Source organism: Camelina sativa, chromosome 7 (assembly GCF_000633955.1).
Source record: "Camelina sativa cultivar DH55 chromosome 7, Cs, whole genome shotgun sequence".
Classification (NCBI taxonomy): domain Eukaryota; kingdom Viridiplantae; phylum Streptophyta; class Magnoliopsida; order Brassicales; family Brassicaceae; genus Camelina; species Camelina sativa.
The window spans coordinates 2,899,994-2,920,221 of NC_025691.1; the positions used below are offsets into that span (position 1 = coordinate 2,899,994).

General features: G+C 37.0%; 4 protein-coding genes across 4 annotated transcripts; all 4 read left to right on the top strand.

Annotated features, from left to right (window-relative positions):
• LOC104700045 (auxin response factor 3) lies at positions 6,244–9,860 on the top strand. The gene is made up of 10 exons (XM_010415491.2): positions 6,244–6,753; positions 7,256–7,312; positions 7,415–7,597; positions 7,735–7,819; positions 7,902–7,992; positions 8,090–8,254; positions 8,443–8,562; positions 8,648–8,723; positions 8,844–9,006; positions 9,096–9,860. Exons 1-10 carry the CDS (start codon positions 6,433–6,435, stop codon positions 9,656–9,658), a joined length of 1,824 nt encoding a protein of 607 aa, XP_010413793.1. The 5' UTR covers positions 6,244–6,432; the 3' UTR covers positions 9,659–9,860.
• LOC104700046 lies at positions 10,296–10,869 on the top strand. The gene has a single exon (XM_010415493.1). It carries the CDS (start codon positions 10,296–10,298, stop codon positions 10,725–10,727), a length of 432 nt encoding a protein of 143 aa, XP_010413795.1. The 3' UTR covers positions 10,728–10,869.
• Positions 12,819–13,803, top strand: LOC104700049 (protein E6-like). Its single transcript, XM_010415494.1, has one exon. The coding sequence runs from the start codon at positions 12,846–12,848 to the stop codon at positions 13,638–13,640; it is 795 nt and encodes a 264-aa protein (XP_010413796.1). The 5' UTR covers positions 12,819–12,845; the 3' UTR covers positions 13,641–13,803.
• Positions 18,794–20,007, top strand: LOC104700050 (protein NUCLEAR FUSION DEFECTIVE 6, chloroplastic/mitochondrial-like). Its single transcript, XM_010415495.2, has 3 exons — positions 18,794–19,050; positions 19,138–19,256; positions 19,634–20,007. The coding sequence occupies exons 1-3, from the start codon at positions 18,908–18,910 to the stop codon at positions 19,651–19,653; spliced, it is 282 nt and encodes a 93-aa protein (XP_010413797.1). The 5' UTR covers positions 18,794–18,907; the 3' UTR covers positions 19,654–20,007.

The following is a 20,228-nucleotide window of genomic DNA, read 5'->3' on the forward strand; positions in this document are numbered from 1 at the left end:
TTTTAATGGTCCATCACGACTTTTCAGAAAATATCCAAAAGGTACGATTAAAAAAACACAACTGTTAGTCGCATTTATTCGGATTGTTATTATTATATAGATTATTAAAGTCACTGTTTCGACCTAATTTTATAAAGATTCCCCTTTTCAATATAGGTGACCAAAAAGCTTACTTTTATATGTTTTTTTAATACAAACTTTTATATTCTTGATTTAGAAAGTGGATGAACCAGTTGGTGTTTAAAGAATTGGTTGATCGCATTTTCTTTCATGAACTAAATTCTCAAAATTGTCAAAGATGTGAATCTTCTTTCATTAAGAACTTGTAATAGCTTCTTATTTTTTTAATTAGATATTTTCATAAATTTTGAAATTATCTAAGTTTCACACCATTGGAAACTAGTGATAAACAATATCTACCAAAAAAAAATGTTGTTACTTGGAATAATTTATTAACTTATATTTCCTTCGTTTCAAGTTAGTTGTCGTAAAAATTTTGTTTCAAAATTAATCATCGTTTTATGCTTTTAATATAGATTTTTGACAAATTTTCTCTTTATATTTGTAGTTTAGTTTAGTTTATTAATTGATGATATCTGATAAAACAATACATTACCTCTAATTAAAACAATACAAGAGATTGACAACAACAAACAAAAAAAACTATACAACTAATTTAAAAGGGATGGAGTATATCTTTGTAAAATAAATAATTAAAAGTGTCAGTTTACATGAAATATCACCAAAAAAAACATTAGAAGTTAGTTAATTTCAAAATGAAATGAAGTATTAACAAATGCTAACTAATTTTCTCATAATCAAATCAAACTAAATTTCCTTATATATTGATTGAGTTCCACTAAACTCGGTGGGGCAGACACAAGTCACACTACTTACCAACCCCAACGCTCATTTATCCAAGATTACATCATAGCATCTAACACAAGTCTGCAAAATCCCTGGTTGCATCATTAACACACACAAAAAATAGGAACTCCAATGCTCACTGCCAAAAGTTTAAGCACAGCATGATTGGTTTGCCACGAGTTTTCCCTTTAATCATGGTTTTTGTCATAATCATCATCCGTATGTCTTACTTTATTATTGCCTTGATAGAGAAACTCCCAAAAAGTAAATTTGTATCGTGTAAATATTGTTAGTCAATTATTACTGAAACTAGGAATCGTAGAGAAAAATATCCATTACTACTAAATTTCAAAATGTATATGAAGTCGGGTACATACTTTTCTCAGCAAATATATTTATCACTTATTTGATCATATCGTATATGAAAACCGACCATTGAAAGCAACTACAAACGTATATAGATTAACATTTGGTACTATCTATATTGTATGGGATAGAGACATAAATATAATTGATGGGATTATTCAATTAAAATGGTTTACAAACAGTATAACAACAAGAAATGTAAAGAGATCAACAAATGGTGGTATAGTGAAAGATTTCTATTGGCCATGAATTCTTCTTTTGGGTTCTTCTAGCCAATGATCGAGTTCTCTGCATTTATATAATCACCACTATTAGCTCCTCTCCTTCGCACTCGGCAGCTTAAACGAAAACAACAAATCTAATTGTTTACGGTACATAGATTATGTTTCTAATTAGGTTGACTTCTATGTCTAAGGAATATACGCTTAATCATACAATTGTTAAAATGGAAACGATTCTAGTTTGTCATATGTTTTGTGTGCTAAAATACGTATATATGCTCTAATTAATGACAACATAGGTTGTACGTTGTAACTCAGTAAATAGATTTGATTATCAGTCTGGAAGAAGAAATCTACACTAATTAAAATATGAAGTATATATATACTATATATTAATTAATATTTAAATATAACTTTTTATAAGGCCATCATTAATGGGAGAACACCAAGGGTGTTCTAAGCCCAAAAAATTATAAAAATAATGAATAGTGGCTTAGAACACTTTTTTTTAGTTCTTTATGTAGAACTATTTAAGCCCAGTTCTTATTTGACGTGGCTTCATGTGATTGGACGAGATTTTTTGGAAAAAAAGAAAATATTTTATTTATATAAGTATGCAATTTAAATGTTAATTTATAAGTTTTTATAATTGTAATATGTTTAAGAATATTATATTAATTTATAAGTATATAATTGCTTTTATATAAGTATGCAATTTAAATGTTAATTTATAAGTTTTTATAATTGTAATATGTTTAAGAATATTATATTAATTTATAAGTATACAATTGTTTTTATATAAGTAAGCAATTTAAATGTTATTTTATAAGTTTTTATAATTTGTAAAATGTTTATGAATATTATTTCACTATATCTTTATTCTAAGAACACCATAATTAGTTTTCCCATTTTTTTTACCTATGATCTTAACAACTGATCTAACATTATTTTCACTATATATCTAATCTAAGAACACAAAAAAAAGTTCTCCCATTAATGATGCCCTAAGTAAGCCTATAACTGTTCTTAATTTCGTATGTACTTAACGCATTCTCTCTCAGTCCCATTAGCATTAATGTCAGTCATCTTCTTTTAGTAACGACGGTCAAAAGTTCCATAAATTCAGAAATCGTATTCTTCTTACAACAATTCAGAAAATGTAGTTTTCTTTTGAGTTAACCAATGGCGTTCTATAAATTTTTTAAAATTGCAGCCTATGACGGAACCAGTATAATGGGTCATCTCAATTCGCTTTAATATCTACGATATAGCAATATGTACGTATATAACTCAGAAACAAAGAATTCGATAGTATTTTGTTTGGTATATCTGCTTATGGTCGCACTAATGACATATTGATACGAAATAAATACGCCAACACTTCTTTGGTTTGTAAATTGTAACTTTGTATATATATATATATATTATAGTCTCAATCTGTTCATAATTTTAAAATTAAAAATCAAACTCCCTTACATATTAATGAAAAAAAAATATTCAATAGACTTTTTTTTTGTACGTTCAAAAGCTAAGGGGCTTCAATATTACTGAAAATAAGAAAAATGGTGTTTTTGACTTGTTGGAAAAGTTAACGATTGGAGCAAGAAATTACGAAATTGAATGATATAACTTCATTATTGTGTTAACTTAACTACTTTTTTTTGGAAAAAATTCTACATATTGTAATGCAAAATGTACAATTTTACAATACAAACTTATATTTCAATAATGTAAAATATATTTAGTAATGCAATTTCAATTTTACAATACAAGGATCATAATAACTGACTGCTAGCTATCTAACAGAAAATGTTTTTGATATATTAACTATAATTGTTTTTTTTTTCACCTAGCATGAAATTGAAAACGCACCAAGTAATTATGAATCAATCTTAGTGCGGTGGGTGGCACTGACACAACTGATTAAAGCTGGATTTAAAGGCCCGAAATAGTAATCAGTCAAAAAAAAAAAGTAAAAGTTTCTTCTTCTTCTTGAGAAAAATGCTCTCTCTACTCGTATCATTTAGTATCTTACGTTCAGTTACAGCGCGTGCATCAACGAGCACATTGTGAGAGATGATGTTTTAGCATTTACAATTTTTTTTTTATCTTTTGGAAAAGGGACGTCTGAAGATAGTGATGTAAAAGCCTAAGGACAGTTTTAGTTCTATGTTGTCAAGTCATTTGTAAATTTATTTCTCACCTAGTTCATAAATATCACTTCTTACTGTTGAACTAATGGTGTTATCGACCAAATTTGAGATAGCTTTTAAAACTAATTCTCACTTTAATAGAACAACAAACAAAACCCATAGTATCAAACTATCAATGATTTGTGTTAATATTGGTTATATTTAGCAAATATTTTACTTGGAGGGTGAATCTTTGATTGTGGATACAAACTTTTGCTTTAAAGAGATAGTTTAGGTTTTATATTGGTATTTTTAACAACTGGTCGCATATCAAGAAAAACTATATGTTGAAAATCCAAAATGGTTTTACTCACAAAAGACACAAAATCAATTCAAAAAGTGAAACTAGTAAACAACATTTTTGTTCTTACTAATTTCAATTATATTAACAAGAACTTTTTCTTCAGAAAACTATATAGAAATGCGTTATTCGTTTTAAATTAGTTAGTAAAATATTATGTTGGGGGCTTATTCAACTCCAAGGTACAACATCGATCACATGTGTGACTTTCATAATACTTTTTGCATAAAGTGAATTATTTTCTCACGATGAAATATGAGTAAATGAAAAAGTAGCTAGTTGATACTACGTACTACTACATGATAGTTTATTTATCAATCACAATCACAATCTCAAATATTGGGAGAAGGAAAAAAAAATCGTGTATTAAGCCACCCCCTCGAACAAATAAATATAAAAAAACGAAAGCAAAGGCATTGAATGAAAATGTGGGGCTAAGAAGCTCTTCTGCAAAGAGAGAAAGAGAGAGAGGAAAAAGTAGAGGAAGAAGAAGAAAGAAGTAAGTGAACAGTGTCTGAAACGGGTAAAAGAAGGACCAAGGAGAAGAGAGAGTGGAGAAGACGTGCCAAGAAAGGAGAGTGAGGGAGGGGTGTGAGGCTCGAGACTTTCCAAAAGAAGATAGGAAACAGATGTCGGGGCATTAACCAATTGGGTATTTGAAGTTGTAACCCGTTTTGTCCGGGTCCTGCCCCAACCTAACCTAACCCCCTTCGTTGTTGTTGTTGTGGCCTCTCTCTATAGCTGTATCTATTATACATCTATACTGTCTCGCGTGTTCACCATAAACAAAAACAAAAAAAATTGTAAAGGAAAATGTGAAAAAGAAAGAAAGAAAGAAAAAAGTCCCCCCTGATCCTCGGGTTCTTTGTAATTTATGACACTCCCAATTTAAGACCTTCTTCTCACTTTTTTCTCTACTTGTCCTTTTACAGATTCTTCAGTCTTACATTTCTACCCTTCTCTGTCTCTTGTATTTACTTGTACTTTTTCAATTGTCTGTTCTCTTGTTTGCTGCATTGTGGGTTTTGTGATGAGATTCATTCTCGCAATGGGCAATTAAAGAAACAATATATCTAGGATGTACTTGTGGCGAAATGTTGGGTACTTTTCATGTGTGTTGGTTTGGTTATGTTTAACTTCTTTGTTTGTTGTACACTTATTGTTGTACAATTAAACTAAACTATGAATTTATAGATTTCATAAGTGTTTTCATCAACTATACTTTATTTAGTTTCCATTAAGTACAACATAGTTAATCTTATTTCTTCTCTTTTGTTATAGTAAATTTATGAGAAAATGTAACACAAGAATGCCATAGTGATTATATTCAAAAGGAGTGAATTAATGATAATAAACTAGGCAAATTAAGAAGAATAATTTTGTTTGCATGTGTATTAAGATGTAATATAATTCAAAATGTGGTATGATTAGGTTAGTTCCTCATCTGGGTAGACATAATTATAAGAATTTTCGAAACCTCATCTTACCAAAAACATATATAATCTCGACCATTTGTTTCTTTCAATATGTCCTACCGTTTATGGGACCCTACTCACTCTGTACTTATGCAATAATTCTTCCTGTTTTCACAATATCATTAGATAGGTTTATTTTAGAAATTCGGATGACTTATGTGTATCCATCAATTTATTCGCCGTTTATAAATAATATAGGTTCATGATCAAAAATCTCTTTCGTACAAAGGTGTTTTTGGTAAACATCTAATCTAATTCAAAATTTAGTAAAAATGCAACGAGAAGTAAGGAAGAAACAATGTGATTTGATGATGTGTATAGATAGATCGTATTAGATCCATGTGTGCTAATGCTGTGAAGTATGAACTCCTAAAAACATTCTAAACACACAATTATATATCTATCTTAATAAATTACGTAAATTCAGATGGATTTATTAAATATATACATTCAAAATCTATCTAATTAGTTCCAAATTCGAATAAAATCAGCGTACATATAAAAAACCTTTTCAACCTATAATACTAAACTACTGAAGTACCCACGTACTTTATATTATAATCACGAGAAGTATAATAGTATAAAAAGAATGTAGAGAGTATAACGGTAATCCAAATCTACACCACAAACACAAAAACACATGAACTACTTACTATATATAATAATGAATAGATAATTTTAAAACTATTCACTAATGTGCATCAATCCCTAAAAGCATGCCACCACCAGTATTGTTGAATCATTCTTTTATCTCTCCCCACCATTATAGAAAGAAAAAAATTGATTCAAAGAGACGACANCTTTTTTTTGACCTTTTTTTTTTTTTTTTTTTGCTCTCCACGGCTTAAAGACTCACTCACTCATCACTGTGCTAGTCTCTCCTCTTATGGCTGAGAGGGTAAAGTCATGAAGAAACTCCTCTGAAAAAATTTCTATCTTTTTTCTCTTTTTTTTATAATAATAAAGCTCTTATCTTTATCTCTCTCTCTCTCTCTCGCTCGCTCTCTTTAATGGGTGGTTTAATCGATCTGAACGTGATGGAGGCGGAGGAGGAAGAAACGCAAACGCAAACGCCGTCTTCAGCTTCTGGGTCAGTCTCGCCTACTTCGTCTTCGTCAGCGTCTGCTTCCGTGGTGTCTTCGAGCTCTGGTGGAGGTGTTTGTTTGGAGCTGTGGCATGCTTGTGCTGGACCCCTCATCTCTCTCCCAAAAAGAGGAAGCCTTGTGTTGTATTTCCCTCAGGGACATTTGGAACAAGCCCCCGATTTCTCCGCCGCGATTTACGGGCTACCTCCTCACGTGTTCTGTCGTATTCTCGATGTTAAGCTTCACGTATGTCTCCTTATCTCTCTCTCTCTCTCTCTCTCTCTCTCTCTCTCTTTCTATTTTTTGTTTTGTTTTGTTTTTGTTTACTTCATTCCTCTGCGCTCAAAGCAGAGAGATATGGGCTCTGTTTTGTTTTTCTGATTTTTAGTTTTTAGTTTTTGTTTTGGTGAATCTGAAGTTGGGGTTTTCGATACAAGTATGGAGATTTGTGCCTCTTGGTTATTGAATTGTTTGAGACAAACGAATTTATGTTGGAGGTGGAAAAAAATTTCCCTTTTTGCTCCATTTGCGTTTTCTTCTTGTGGCATTTTGATTATGAACTCTTGAAATCCCCAAAACTTGTCTGCAGTTTTTGTGCTTATGAATTTGATTTCAATGTTTCCTTTTTTTGCTCAGTGTTGATGGCAATTGCGTTCAGAACATTACAAATCCCTTTTAAAGGTTGTTTTTTGTTGTTGTTGTGCTGTGAGGATTAATAAACAAAATGTGGGGTTTTTTCATTTTGTAGGCAGAGACGACTACTGATGAAGTTTATGCTCAAGTCTCTCTTCTTCCTGAGTCTGAGGTGAGTGTTTCCTTTTTTTAGCTCTCGAGTCTTGGAACAAGAGAGAGCGTGAACGGTGGCTCGAGCTTTAGAGATTTTGAGTTGATTGTTGTTATTATACAGGACATTGAGAGGAAGGTGCGTGAAGGAATTATAGATGTTGATGCTGGAGAGGAAGATTATGAAGTTCTTAAGAGGTCAAGTACTCCTCACATGTTTTGCAAAACCCTCACTGCTTCTGATACAAGCACCCATGGTGGCTTCTCTGTTCCTCGCCGAGCTGCTGAGGATTGCTTCCCTCCTCTGGTACTTACTCTCAATATTCTAAAACATTACATTCTGTATCTTCTGTAGTAAGACTACTTTCCTATGGTTTTAGTTCTGTTTTCCTGTAAGGTCAGATTGAGAGATTTAACTGCATATTCATTCACATTGTTATGTAGGACTATAGCCAGCCCCGGCCTTCTCAGGAGCTTCTTGCTAGGGATCTTCATGGCCTGGAGTGGCGATTTCGCCACATTTATCGAGGTGAGTTTGTTGCTTTGTGATGCTTTTTTTTGTTCCTTGAGATAGTAAATGGAAATCTTGAATGGTTAGAGTGACTTTTTAGGGCAACCTAGGAGGCATTTGCTCACTACCGGGTGGAGTGCATTTGTGAACAAGAAGAAGCTTGTCTCCGGTGATGCTGTGCTTTTCCTTAGGTAGTAAAAAAGAATATGCTTCTATGTTTTCCCACTACACAAACTCTTTGGTTTCCTGTTAGAGGATTTGTGATATATATGTGTTTCTCTGATATAGAGGCGATGATGGCAAACTGCGACTGGGAGTTAGAAGAGCTTCTCAAATCGAAGGCACCGCTGCTCTCTCGGCTAAGTATAATCAGAATATGAACCACAACAATTTCTCTGAAGTAGCTCATGCCATATCGACCTATAGCGTTTTCAGCATATACTACAACCCCAAGTAAGTCCCAACCACAACTTTGGAACCACTGTTGTGTATTGTTTCCTGGGAGTTTATTCTAATCTAGGTCTTAGCAACTTTGGAACCACTATTGTGTAATATATACTATGTTTGTTGAAACAACTATAGTGATAAAGTTTGCATTAATACTAAGTTTACTGGAATTGTAATTGGTAAAATATTTTCAGGGCAAGCTGGTCAAATTTCATAATTCCTGCACCTAAGTTCTTGAAGATTGTTGACTATCCATTTTGTATCGGTATGAGATTCAAAGCAAGGGTTGAGTCTGAAGATGCTTCTGAGAGAAGGTTATAGCTCAAGCTTTAAGTGAACATTGCCACACCTTATGTTTAATATGCTCATCTTTCTAAAATGTTTAGCCTGTTTGGTCAGATCCCCTGGGATTATAACTGGAATCAGCGATTTGGATCCTATCAGGTGGCCTGGTTCTAAATGGAGATGCCTTTTGGTAAGCTATTACTTATGATCTTGAAAGAAGTCACTAGCTATTAAACTGTTGTTTATTATATATATATTTCCCATAAGATTAGTGTTCGCACTGAAACTGTGTGTTTGATGTCATATTCAGGTAAGGTGGGATGACATTGAGGCAAATGGGCATCAACAGCGTGTCTCGCCATGGGAGATCGAACCATCTGGTTCAATCTCCAATTCAGGCAGCTTCGTAACAACTGGTCCCAAGAGAAGCAGGATTGGCTTTTCCTCAGGAAAGCCTGATATTCCTGTCTCTGGTATAATATCTACTCGACAAAACACATCCTACCGCTTATATAATGTGACCTCGCCTATAGTCTTTTTATGTTTTCTGCTACTGTTTCAGAGGGAATTCGCGCCACAGACTTTGAGGAATCTATGAGATTCCAGAGGGTCTTGCAAGGTCAAGAAATTTTACCGGGTTTTATCAACACTTCTTCGGATGGTGGAGCCGGTGCTAGGAGAGGCCGCTTCAAAGGAACAGAATTTAACGACTCTTATGGGTTCCATAAGGTCTTGCAAGGTCAAGAAACAGTTCCCGCTTACTCAATAACCGATCATCATCGGCAGCATGGGTTGAGCCAAAGGAACATATGGTGTGGGCCGTTCCAGAACTTTAGCACCCGTATCCTCCCCCCATCTGCGTCATCATCACCTTCTTCCGTACTGCTAACCAACTCGAACAGTCCAAACGCACGCCTGGAGGATCATCACGGAGGTTCAGGCAGGTGCAGGCTGTTTGGTTTCCCGTTAACCGAAGAGACCACATCGGTTGCATCTGCGACGGTTGTCCCATGTGTTGAAGGAAACTCCATGAAAGGCGCTTCAGCAGTGCAAAACAATCATCACCGTTCGCAAGGAAGGGACATCTATGCAATGAAAGACATGTTGCTAGACATTGCTCTCTAGGGTTCTTTTGGTTTATTATTATTATTATGTGTGTTTTTATTTGCTTGTTGGTTAAGTAAAGTTCTTATCTTTAGTTGATTTATTATGATGATTACTTCCTGCTAACTTTTGGGAATGTCACAAGTTGACAATGATGACTTATGGAAGTAGACTTGTAAAACTTGTTCACTTTTGTTGCAAGAATGGTTTTTTTTTTTTTTTAGTTAGGCTCAGTGTTCTGTTTTGTCTCAAATCAACCGGTTATCTCCGGTTTAATGCGCAAGTCTACATTAAACCGGAAAGAGTCCGATAATACCAAAAATTAATCTCTCTCTCTCTCTCTCTGTCTCTGCCATTCAAAGTAATCTTGATTCCAAAACAATGGAGGAGACGACATGGGAACAGAGACTACAAGCGGTGACACACATACTCACAAACCCAACAACAAAACCATCACTTCACTCCCAATTCTTGATCGGAGCCCTAATCCCAAGCTACACCTCGTGGGATTACCCTCCGGTCTATTCGCAGAAGCATCTCCGTCGTCAATGGTGGGTTTCTCAATTCATCAAAAGGGTATCGAGACTCGGGCTTCCTGATACCACCTGGAGGTCGAATTGCCCGTATTATCAGCCGCCGGCGGCGATCNTCCAAAACAATGGAGGAGACGACATGGGAACAGAGACTACAAGCGGTGACACACATACTCACAAACCCAACAACAAAACCATCACTTCACTCCCAATTCTTGATCGGAGCCCTAATCCCAAGCTACACCTCGTGGGATTACCCTCCGGTCTATTCGCAGAAGCATCTCCGTCGTCAATGGTGGGTTTCTCAATTCATCAAAAGGGTATCGAGACTCGGGCTTCCTGATACCACCTGGAGGTCGAATTGCCCGTATTATCAGCCGCCGGCGGCGATCATGGCGGTGGAGGAAGGGAGATGGGGCAAAGAGGAGAGGATAGAGTACGCGAGGAAGAGGCTGAGGAGGAAGAGATTGGTGAACGAAGTGAATCCTTATATTCCTCTTTTGGTTCCTAATTTGCTTCTCTTTACTCTCTTGTTATGGGATCCTATTCCTGAGTAATCAATCTGTAAAAGACGCTTATTGAATTTTTATTGTAAAACCAATATCTGTGTTTCTGTTTTGTACTATTAAAAAAGAAGAAGAGACATAAAAACGGGTTAGTTGTTTGGTTTGAATTGGTTCGATTTGATCCGGTTTGGTTTTTTAGGGGTTAATATGTTTGGATTGGGTCGTCGTCACAAAATAGAGAAACTCAACTAGTTTTGGGGATTCATTTGTCTTCGCTTTAAACTTAAAACTTTATAAGGTTGGATGGTGCTTATTGTCAATTTGTCACAACCAACAAGAAAGGACTTTGATTAGTGCTATTACACTTACTAGTACTGGAATTATGGACTTTTGAATAGTGGTAGTAGTACTACTAGTGTATAATATTGAGCAGAATAGTACGTTGCCGACTGCTACTATTTTTTGGTTTTTTTTTTTTTTTTCAATTTTTGTGTAGGATAGAGAAATTGATAGTTATGATGTAACTTAACTAGCTAATTAGCGGAATAATAGTGTGTATATGGTTGTGCATTTTGCAGTGAGGAGGATAAGTGATTTGGGCAAGCTTCCCTATCATTCACTATCTCTTCAACCCACCAATCTTTATTAGTTAGTTCCAACGGCAAGTCATGCTACTCCCAAATACTTTGACAAAATCTAACAAATGGATGATCTCACCCTTTGCTTGTACTATCTTGTGGGTCTAAATCATTAACCAAATCTTTATTTTATTTTTATGAATACGTGTATTTTATCTTTCCCCCTAAAAGATTTGTGTGGAGCCGTTTATTATCGTTTTCTTAATTCGGTAGTTGAGATCTATCTTAATATTGTCCGAAAAGGAGAAGTACCAACTCTCTTCCCCATACTCACAGAAGTCAAATGAAGCTTGAAACTTTTGTCAAGCATTTAATTTTATTAGGTAAAATATTTAAGAATTACGAACAAGCTATGTTTGCTTATTTATTGATCGATGTTAGTGAGAACCAAACCAACAGTTTCTTAAATCCGGTATATTAGATGTTTCTTCTATCAAAGATATTGAAAAAAGGAAAACAAACGTAGATGCATGCTTTAGGCTCGGAAAACGTATAGTAGTACGATTCAATTCATATCGGTGTCCCTATTGTGGTGACTTTGCCATTGCAACTTCATTTTCACCCCTCTTTTTTTGTTGTCAACTAATTTTCTTTTTATTGGTTGACATATAGAGACAAAAAAACAAAAACAAATTTCCTTTTATTGTTCATTAAGTCAACTAATTTTCTTCTTCCTCCAAGAGAAAATAACTACTATAGTGATAATAGAGAAAGAAAAATAATCCCCAATACAAATAAGCAGTATGATTTTCATTTTTTGGGTGCATGTGGAAACAATTAACAATTTAACACTTACGCTTTAGCTAAACTGAGAGAACGTAACTAAAATAAAATAAAACTGAGAGAACGTACGTTGGGTCACACGACTCACAAAGTCACAACAGAGCACTCATATCTTTGGATTAGAGCTCTATAGGTATATCTAGATTCTGAATGGTTTACACGATATGCAGCGAAGAGGGCAGAGCGTACCAAAGAGAAGTAGTACAAAATTGCACTATCGTTTTTGACAAGTTTCTTCCGTTTCAAAACATGTTTTTTGAGGTAAAAAGTTCATCAAGTCATTGATAATTTTTCAACTGTTATTACGTGTAGAACGTTTTGATGTAGGCTTTTGGTATATATTGTTCGCCAAATGAATCATTTGCATAAACACTAATAATATATACTACAACCCCATCCTTTTAGAGCATGATGCTCATGTTCATTGTCCATATGTGTTTTAACAAACCTCATAATATTAGGTATTAGAATTTTACATAATCGGTTTGATTAGTTACCATTTTCTGATAAAATAACTACAAAGGCGCCACCAAAAGTCGAACTAACTCTTTGAAAATTCATCTCTTCTAAATGGACTCGCCATCAACCATTATTACCAATCCACTCTTTACTTGCACCTAACCATTTACACTCTATTAATTTTTTAAAAGGAGTTAAATTAATCAAAAGGAAAAGAAAAAAAAGAAAACCCTTTCCTATATATAAACACTCCCACTTTCTCTCACAAACCCATAACACTCACATCACCATGGCTTTTTCTACTAGCTCATGCCTCCTCTTTTTCTGCTTAACACTTGTTCTTTTCTCCACCCAAATCAATGCAAGAGACAGCTACTCCTTTGGTAAGTTTCAAAGAGAAAACCCCACAGAACAAAACCCTAACAGTCTTGTCCCTAACCAAACCAACGAGAAGAAAGAGCAAGATGACCAGAACCCTGCTTTTATCCCCCAGTCAGAAAACGGGTACGGCTTGTACGGTCACGAGACAACCAACAACAACAATGAAGAGACGTTGAACAATAACAAGAACGAGGAGACCGTTAACTACGACGACTCTTTCTCCACCCCAAGCCTAAGCGAAACGGATCAAACCCAAGAATCTTACAAGAACTACAGAGATAGCTATCCTAAGCCGACCGAGATTTACGACAACAACAGGGACACGGTCTACTACGGAAACCCCGATACTTACGGGACGGATACGAGGGAGAAGGAGGCGTACAAGGGTTATGGCAACAAGGACATGAGCTACTACGGAAACTCCAACACTTACGGGGCGGAGAAGAGAGAGAAGGAGGCGTACAAGGGTTATAGCAACAACGTAGAGAGACAAGGAATGAGCGATACGAGGTATATGGCGAATGGTAAATACTACTACGACCTTGACGACGACAGAAATCACGGCAGCTTCTACCAGAATCACTATTACAACTACAAGCCCACCGGTTACAACGAGAAGAAATCCAACTTCAAGAATCCATACGATTCGAACCAACACCCCGAGATGTTCGGGGAAGAGCAAGGAGATCAGTTCACTCCATAAGCATGCCCACATGAAACAATAAAATTAAGAAATATTTGCTTTAATATATCTTCGAGTGTTTCTTTTTGTCAAGCTAAGTTATGATATGGTTTATCTGTCAAAAATATAATTTGTTTGCATATAAATTTTGAAAGAATAAATATAGTAATGCTTGTTACGCTAATACTCTAATGTTAATTTAATCTTTATTCTTCTTTCTTTTTTATTTTATTTTAATGTTATAATAAATTATATTCAAAAACAAAAATATTTTGGTACAACTAGTCCACCAGTTTGTTAAACTGGTGCAGCAGTTTGTTTGTACACAAATATTTTGGTACAACTAGTGCAGCAGTTTGTTTGTACAAAAATATTTTGGTACAACTAGTGCAACAGTTTTTCCTTTCCAAAGAACAACATCAGTGCGGGAGTTGGAGAGATTCCGCTGCATCGAGAGTTCTTCTTCAATTTGATTAAATTGTTGCAGGCGGTATCGCCGTCGATGTCGTCTACCCCCACGCATCAGCGACAGTCATATGTGTACTTATCCCCATGTCGATGCTTCCTCTCTCCCCTACAACATCAACCAACCGACCAAGACTCGACCAATTATCAAACCAGAAGAAAGTGCGGAGCCCATTATTTACTTCGTTTCGACATAAAAGTGCTGTCAGTGGCCTGAACTTTAGTAGTTTCCTCCACATCCAAGAACCAACGGATGTAGCTTTCACACACCAAAAGTGTGCCTATTTGAAAAGATATGTGTCCACCCATTTGACCCACAGAGACTCCCCTGAAGAAACGATACGCCAAATCAACTTTAAGCAACAAACATCATTCATCTCCTTTAATGACCGTAATCCCAGTCCACCTTCTTTTGTAGGAGTGCAGATAGTTCCCCATGCGACCTTAGCTTTGTGAGGGTTTAAATCTGGGCCAAACCAAAGAAAAGCATAACATAATTGATCTATCTCAGTTATACACTGTCGAGGGAGCCTAAATGCCGAGAGCCAGAAGTTACATAAACTCCAAAGAACCAAGTAAATCAGATTTAGACGGCTTGCAAACGAGAGAAACTGGGCTGTCCAGGAGCTGATTTTCTTCTTTAAATGTTCAAGTAGTGGCGAGTAGTCGGATGAAGTGAGACGTTTGGTAACCAAAGGCAGGCCTAAGTACCGAACCGGTAACTGACCTACCGCAAAACTGAAACTTCTTTGAATCTCTTGACAATCTAACTCCGAAAGACCACCTAAGTAGATTGTGGATTTCTCCATGCTTATTTTCAGGCCAGATCTCACATTACCATCAGAGAGGACCATAAGGTCATCCGCAAAACTTAAATGAGTGACACCAAGCTGCTGACACTTTGGATGGTAACCAAACTGTTTTCCCGCTGCCCTATCCAACATCCTGGAGAGAACATCCATAACAATAACAAACAGGTAGGGAGAGAGAGAGCATCCCTGTCGTAACCCTCGAGCATTTTGGAAGTAACACACTAGTTCCCCATTGACTTGAACAGAGAATGAAGCCGTCGTCACACAAAGCATGAGCCAATGCACAAATTCGGATGGGAGATTCAAAGCAGAGAGCACATTCTTAAGAAAAGGCCATTGAACCGAATCAAATGCCTTCGAGATATCGATTTTGATGGCACACCTACTGGATATTGTATCTTTGTGGTAGTCTTTGACTAATTCAGTGGCAAGGAGAACATTCTCGATCAGGAGGCGGTCCTTAACAAAAGCCGATTGATTATAAGCAATACACTTAGGGAGAAGTACCTTGAGGCGGTTTGCTAATATTTTAGAAATCACTTTGTAAATCACGTTACAACATGATATTGGCTTATAGTCTTTCATTTCCTTTGCCTCCATCTTCTTAGGGATTAGAGCAAGGATAGTAGCATTTGCACCTTTAGGTAAAAAACCTTTGATAAAAAATGATTGGACTGCAATCACAAACTCCTCACCAATTATATCCCAAGCTGCTTTATAAAATTATGCGGTAAACCCATCCGGACCCGGTGACTTATCCGATGGCATAGAAAACAGAACCTTTTTGATCTCATCCGCTAAGGCCGGTTTAGTAAGATTGTTTTGCTCCTCCACTGAACATCTAAACGGCATGAGATCCTACAGTTCCTCCACCATAGCTCCTTCAAACTCTGGCGGAATGAACTGAAGAAAATCTTTAAAATGACGCTCTGCTTCCTTCTTAATCTCTTCTATATCAGAAACGACACTACCATCAGGCGTCTGAACCTCCCGAATCATATTTTGTGCCACTCTCGTCTGAACTGCACGATGGAAAGACTTGCTATTATGGCCACACACCTTTAATCAGTGGATCTTAGCTTTCTGCTTCAAATATTTCTCTTCTAAACCAGCAAGGAAACACCAACGGTCATATGCCACTTTTTCTGCGAGCAGTGCATCTGCAGAAGGGTTTGATAATGTTGATTCCTGTTTCGCACAAAGTGTAATATATGCTTCTTTTGTTCTATGCACCAAGTGGTCTATCTTGTCACGAGCCAGACATCGAAGTTTCGGCTTAAGGGCCTTGAGTTTTTTAGTAAACCGAAACAGAGAGGAAGTAGACATGTGAATAGCTTCAGTGCCACCCCAAAAATCATCCACCACTGGTTTAAACTCACTCATCTCAGCGATTGCATTAACGAACTTAAACGGCTTACAGCTTCGTCTAGATGCAACTTGTGGAATAATGTTTATCCTGCAACGAGAATGATCTAAACATCCACCAGCATCAAAAACATTATAGGCCTTCGGATATGAAGCGATCGAATCCTCATTCACTAGAACACGATCCAACTTTTTCGAGATGAGATCATTCTCTCTTTTGTTACACCAAGTAAATACTGGACCATGAGAGGGCAAATCGGCGAGAGAACAATAGTTCACCACCGACTGAAAATCCCTCATGCCCTCTGTAACACCTGGACTATCATCACCACAAGAGTGTTCCTCAACAACCAAAGTTTCATTAAAATCTCCAAAGATAAGCCAAGGCTTATCCCTCATCATCGGAGAGTCCTTGTGGTTACGTAAATCCTCCCATAAGACCTTCCTTTCTTCCATCAAATTAGAGCCGTAGGCAAAAGAACAAAAGAACTCCTCTGCCCCCTCTAATTTAATCAAACACGTGATAAGTTGGCTACTCTTGAACACGGGAGTAAGACTAACATTATAACGCCACACCACCCACAAACGCCCACAAGTACTATGCTCATAGTTCATTAGTAGCGACCAATCTCTAAACAACTTCACACCCAACCACTAAGCCTTACGCTCCTTCACTCTAGTTTCGATAAGACAGCCAAACTGAAAGTTTTGATCATCAATCCATTTCTTGATAATGGAATGTTTAGAAGTTATATTTAATCCGCGAACATTCCAAAAGAACCCAGACATTAAAATCGCTTGGAAGAGGTCCGTTTACTCTGATCCCTAGATGTGACACTAGGTTGTTGAGTAGAAGGATTTGAAATTACTTTGTGTGCTGTTTTGGAGCCACGAGGCAGCGATGGACGTAACGGTGGAATGAAAGACGTCCCCAAAAGTTTCTCTTGTTGCGAGTGCATATCATCCACAACCACATCCGAAGTAGAGACTGCGTCACCCTGAGTAGGAGTCATCTGCTTATCCCCGTTTTCAGAGGAAACACCAGCTTGGAGCGTTGGTGATGTCATCTGCTCTGATTCATGAGCGATAGTAGAGGTAGAGGGATCAAGCTCTTGCAGAGGTTTCGCTAAACAAGTATCCTTTAAATGGCCCCACTTGCCACAGCCAACACACTTTGGAGGTAGCCAAGGGTAAGCATATTTGATAACAGCATCAAGTTCCCCCTCTTCCTCTTCCATAAAAACAAAATCTTTAGGCAGAGGTTTTGTTAAATCTGCCTCCACCAGAATCTGAGCAACCTTAAAGCTAGTACAAGTATCAGTTTTCGGGTGCAACCGAACCGGTTTACCAACAGCACTCGCCAGGAACTGCATGCCTTTATTAGTAAACAGAGAAGGAGGCACATCAGATAATGTGACCCACAAAGGGATCGACTTCAGAGCAGGCTGAGTTTCCTCCTCAAACGGAGACCATTTTGAAACCACCATTGGAGTATCCATTATATTCCACATACCCTTGTTTATGACCCTTCTACGCATACTCTCACTTCTGATTCGAAACTTTACAGTCGTGCCATTCACCTCATACACATCAATCAAAGTTGAAGTATTACCCAATCGCCAAATTTTGTTAACAATCATGTGTATCTTACCCACATGAGAAGCTTTTGTGCTTAAAAACTTACCCATGAGAAAATCCTCCCAAAGAGGTTTCGCGTCATGTAAAACCTCCTTCGAGACAATCACTCTCTGCTGCCCATCAACCTCCACGATGTCAAACTTTTGCTGAGAAAAAACGTGTTTACGAGCAACGTTTGCGTAAGACCTCTTAGCCTGTAGGATTACCTCCGCCCCACATCACGCTGCCTAGACTCAATGCTCTGTTCCGAATTAATCTCACAAGTGCTTTCTGCGAAACCAATGTACCAACTTCGATAGCGGCCCCCTCTACCAGTGAACCATTATCCCCCGACACCAGATGTATTCCTCCGAGAACCGGAGAAGCCGGCGGCAGCATCAATCTTGCTTAGAAAGTTAAAAACCGTAAATGGCTTTATTGGTTGCCCTCCACGTTTATATTATTCCACGTTTTTTTTCATAACCATGAATGATGCTCAACATCTATCCTCTATTCTTCTTTTGTCTTGTATAAAGTTTTGAAATCAAAACGAACAAGAACAAACACAATAAAGCAAAATCTATTGCACATACTCTAATGTTAATAATTTTCTCTTTATTTGCTTTGTGAAAAGTGAAAACCACCGACAACAGATTTGTATAGAATTTTATGACATGGTCTTAGTCACGTGACATGCACACGCTCGTGTAACAAAATACTTATTAGTTGCGTTGACCCAAGCGAAACCTACAAACCCAGAAAAAACCCTAAATCCGAAAAATCCAACGAGATTAATCGGAAACCATCAATGTCCGCCGCTAGATCCGTCCTCCGTTCCGGTGTTNTTGTGAAAAGTGAAAACCACCGACAACAGATTTGTATAGAATTTTATGACATGGTCTTAGTCACGTGACATGCACACGCTCGTGTAACAAAATACTTATTAGTTGCGTTGACCCAAGCGAAACCTACAAACCCAGAAAAAACCCTAAATCCGAAAAATCCAACGAGATTAATCGGAAACCATCAATGTCCGCCGCCAGATCCGTCCTCCGTTCCGGTGTTGGTCGAGCCGCCGTTGCCGCGTTAAGGTCGACGAAGCCTACGCCTTCTTCTGCGCGATCTACGTTTAGGATGCCTAAACAGAGCCCTCTCTCTAACCGCATTTTCAGGTAAAACAACACACAGTGAAACCGAAACATTGATTTGCGTCGGCGGTTTTAACTCAGTTTTGATTTATGCATTTTGAAATTGAAAAGATCTCCGGTGGAATTGAGCTGCTGCGTCGAGACGATGCTGCCGTACCACACGGCCACTGCTTCTGCTTTGCTCAATTCGATGCTTTCAGCTTCAGGACGCTCCATTTGGACCATCCAAGGTACTTTCTCTAGTCAAAGACTCTATCCTCTCTCTCAGTGATTTGATACTTAGTGACTGATTTACATAGAGCTGTGTCCTTTCAATCTTGTTGCATTGTGGATTTGCACATCTATCTCTAGTCATAAGAGTTGTTCAATGTCTTGCATTCAGTGAGTGATGTAAACTATCAATCATGTCTTCTTTTTGGAGTTAGGCAAAAGGGGAATATCTTAATGCTGGGTTGATTTTTCTTATGATAGTGATAGTGTTTTCACATGAATGGCCAATTTACAAACTTTAATGAATCCTGCAACACTCTTTGTTCTGTCTAATCACATGCGGTTATGTTTTTTTTTTCTTTTTTCTGGATGCTGATATGATGTTCTATGTGCTCAGATTGTATTGATGATGCATGATGAATCTCTTATGGAGTGCAAGAATGGATGCAGTTTTAAAGCTAAGTTGATGAAGTGACAGTAGCGGTGTCATGTTTCTTCTTAGGTCATAAAGATCAGGTTCTGACCTTCTTCAAGGTTGTCCATTAAGGGATCTTATAGAATTCTTATCAGCTCTAACCCAGGAGATTTGTAAGGACCAACCAGTGCAGTTAAGGTGACTACTTATTAGCAAAAACCGGTCCCAATCCTAGCTTATCTTTAATTTTGGGTATTGAGCAATCAAAATATCAGAGAACTTGAAGTGGTATTTTGGGTATGGATATGACTATTTTGCAAGACATAAAAATCTTTTTTACCAAGTTCTTTTTTCCATTAACATTCTGTTCAAGGACCAAACAAAAGCATCCAAAACTCAAAACCCAAGATCATTCCTTGATCGTGCGCACCAAAAACCCGAGATCGAGATAAATACACCGGTAGATAAAAAATAGCATACTTGCCCACATCATAAAAGATAATTATCATACACCACGCGCGGTAGCAAAACAAAATTCATTGTGGCGATATAACCTATTAGAGACATTGGGGGGGGG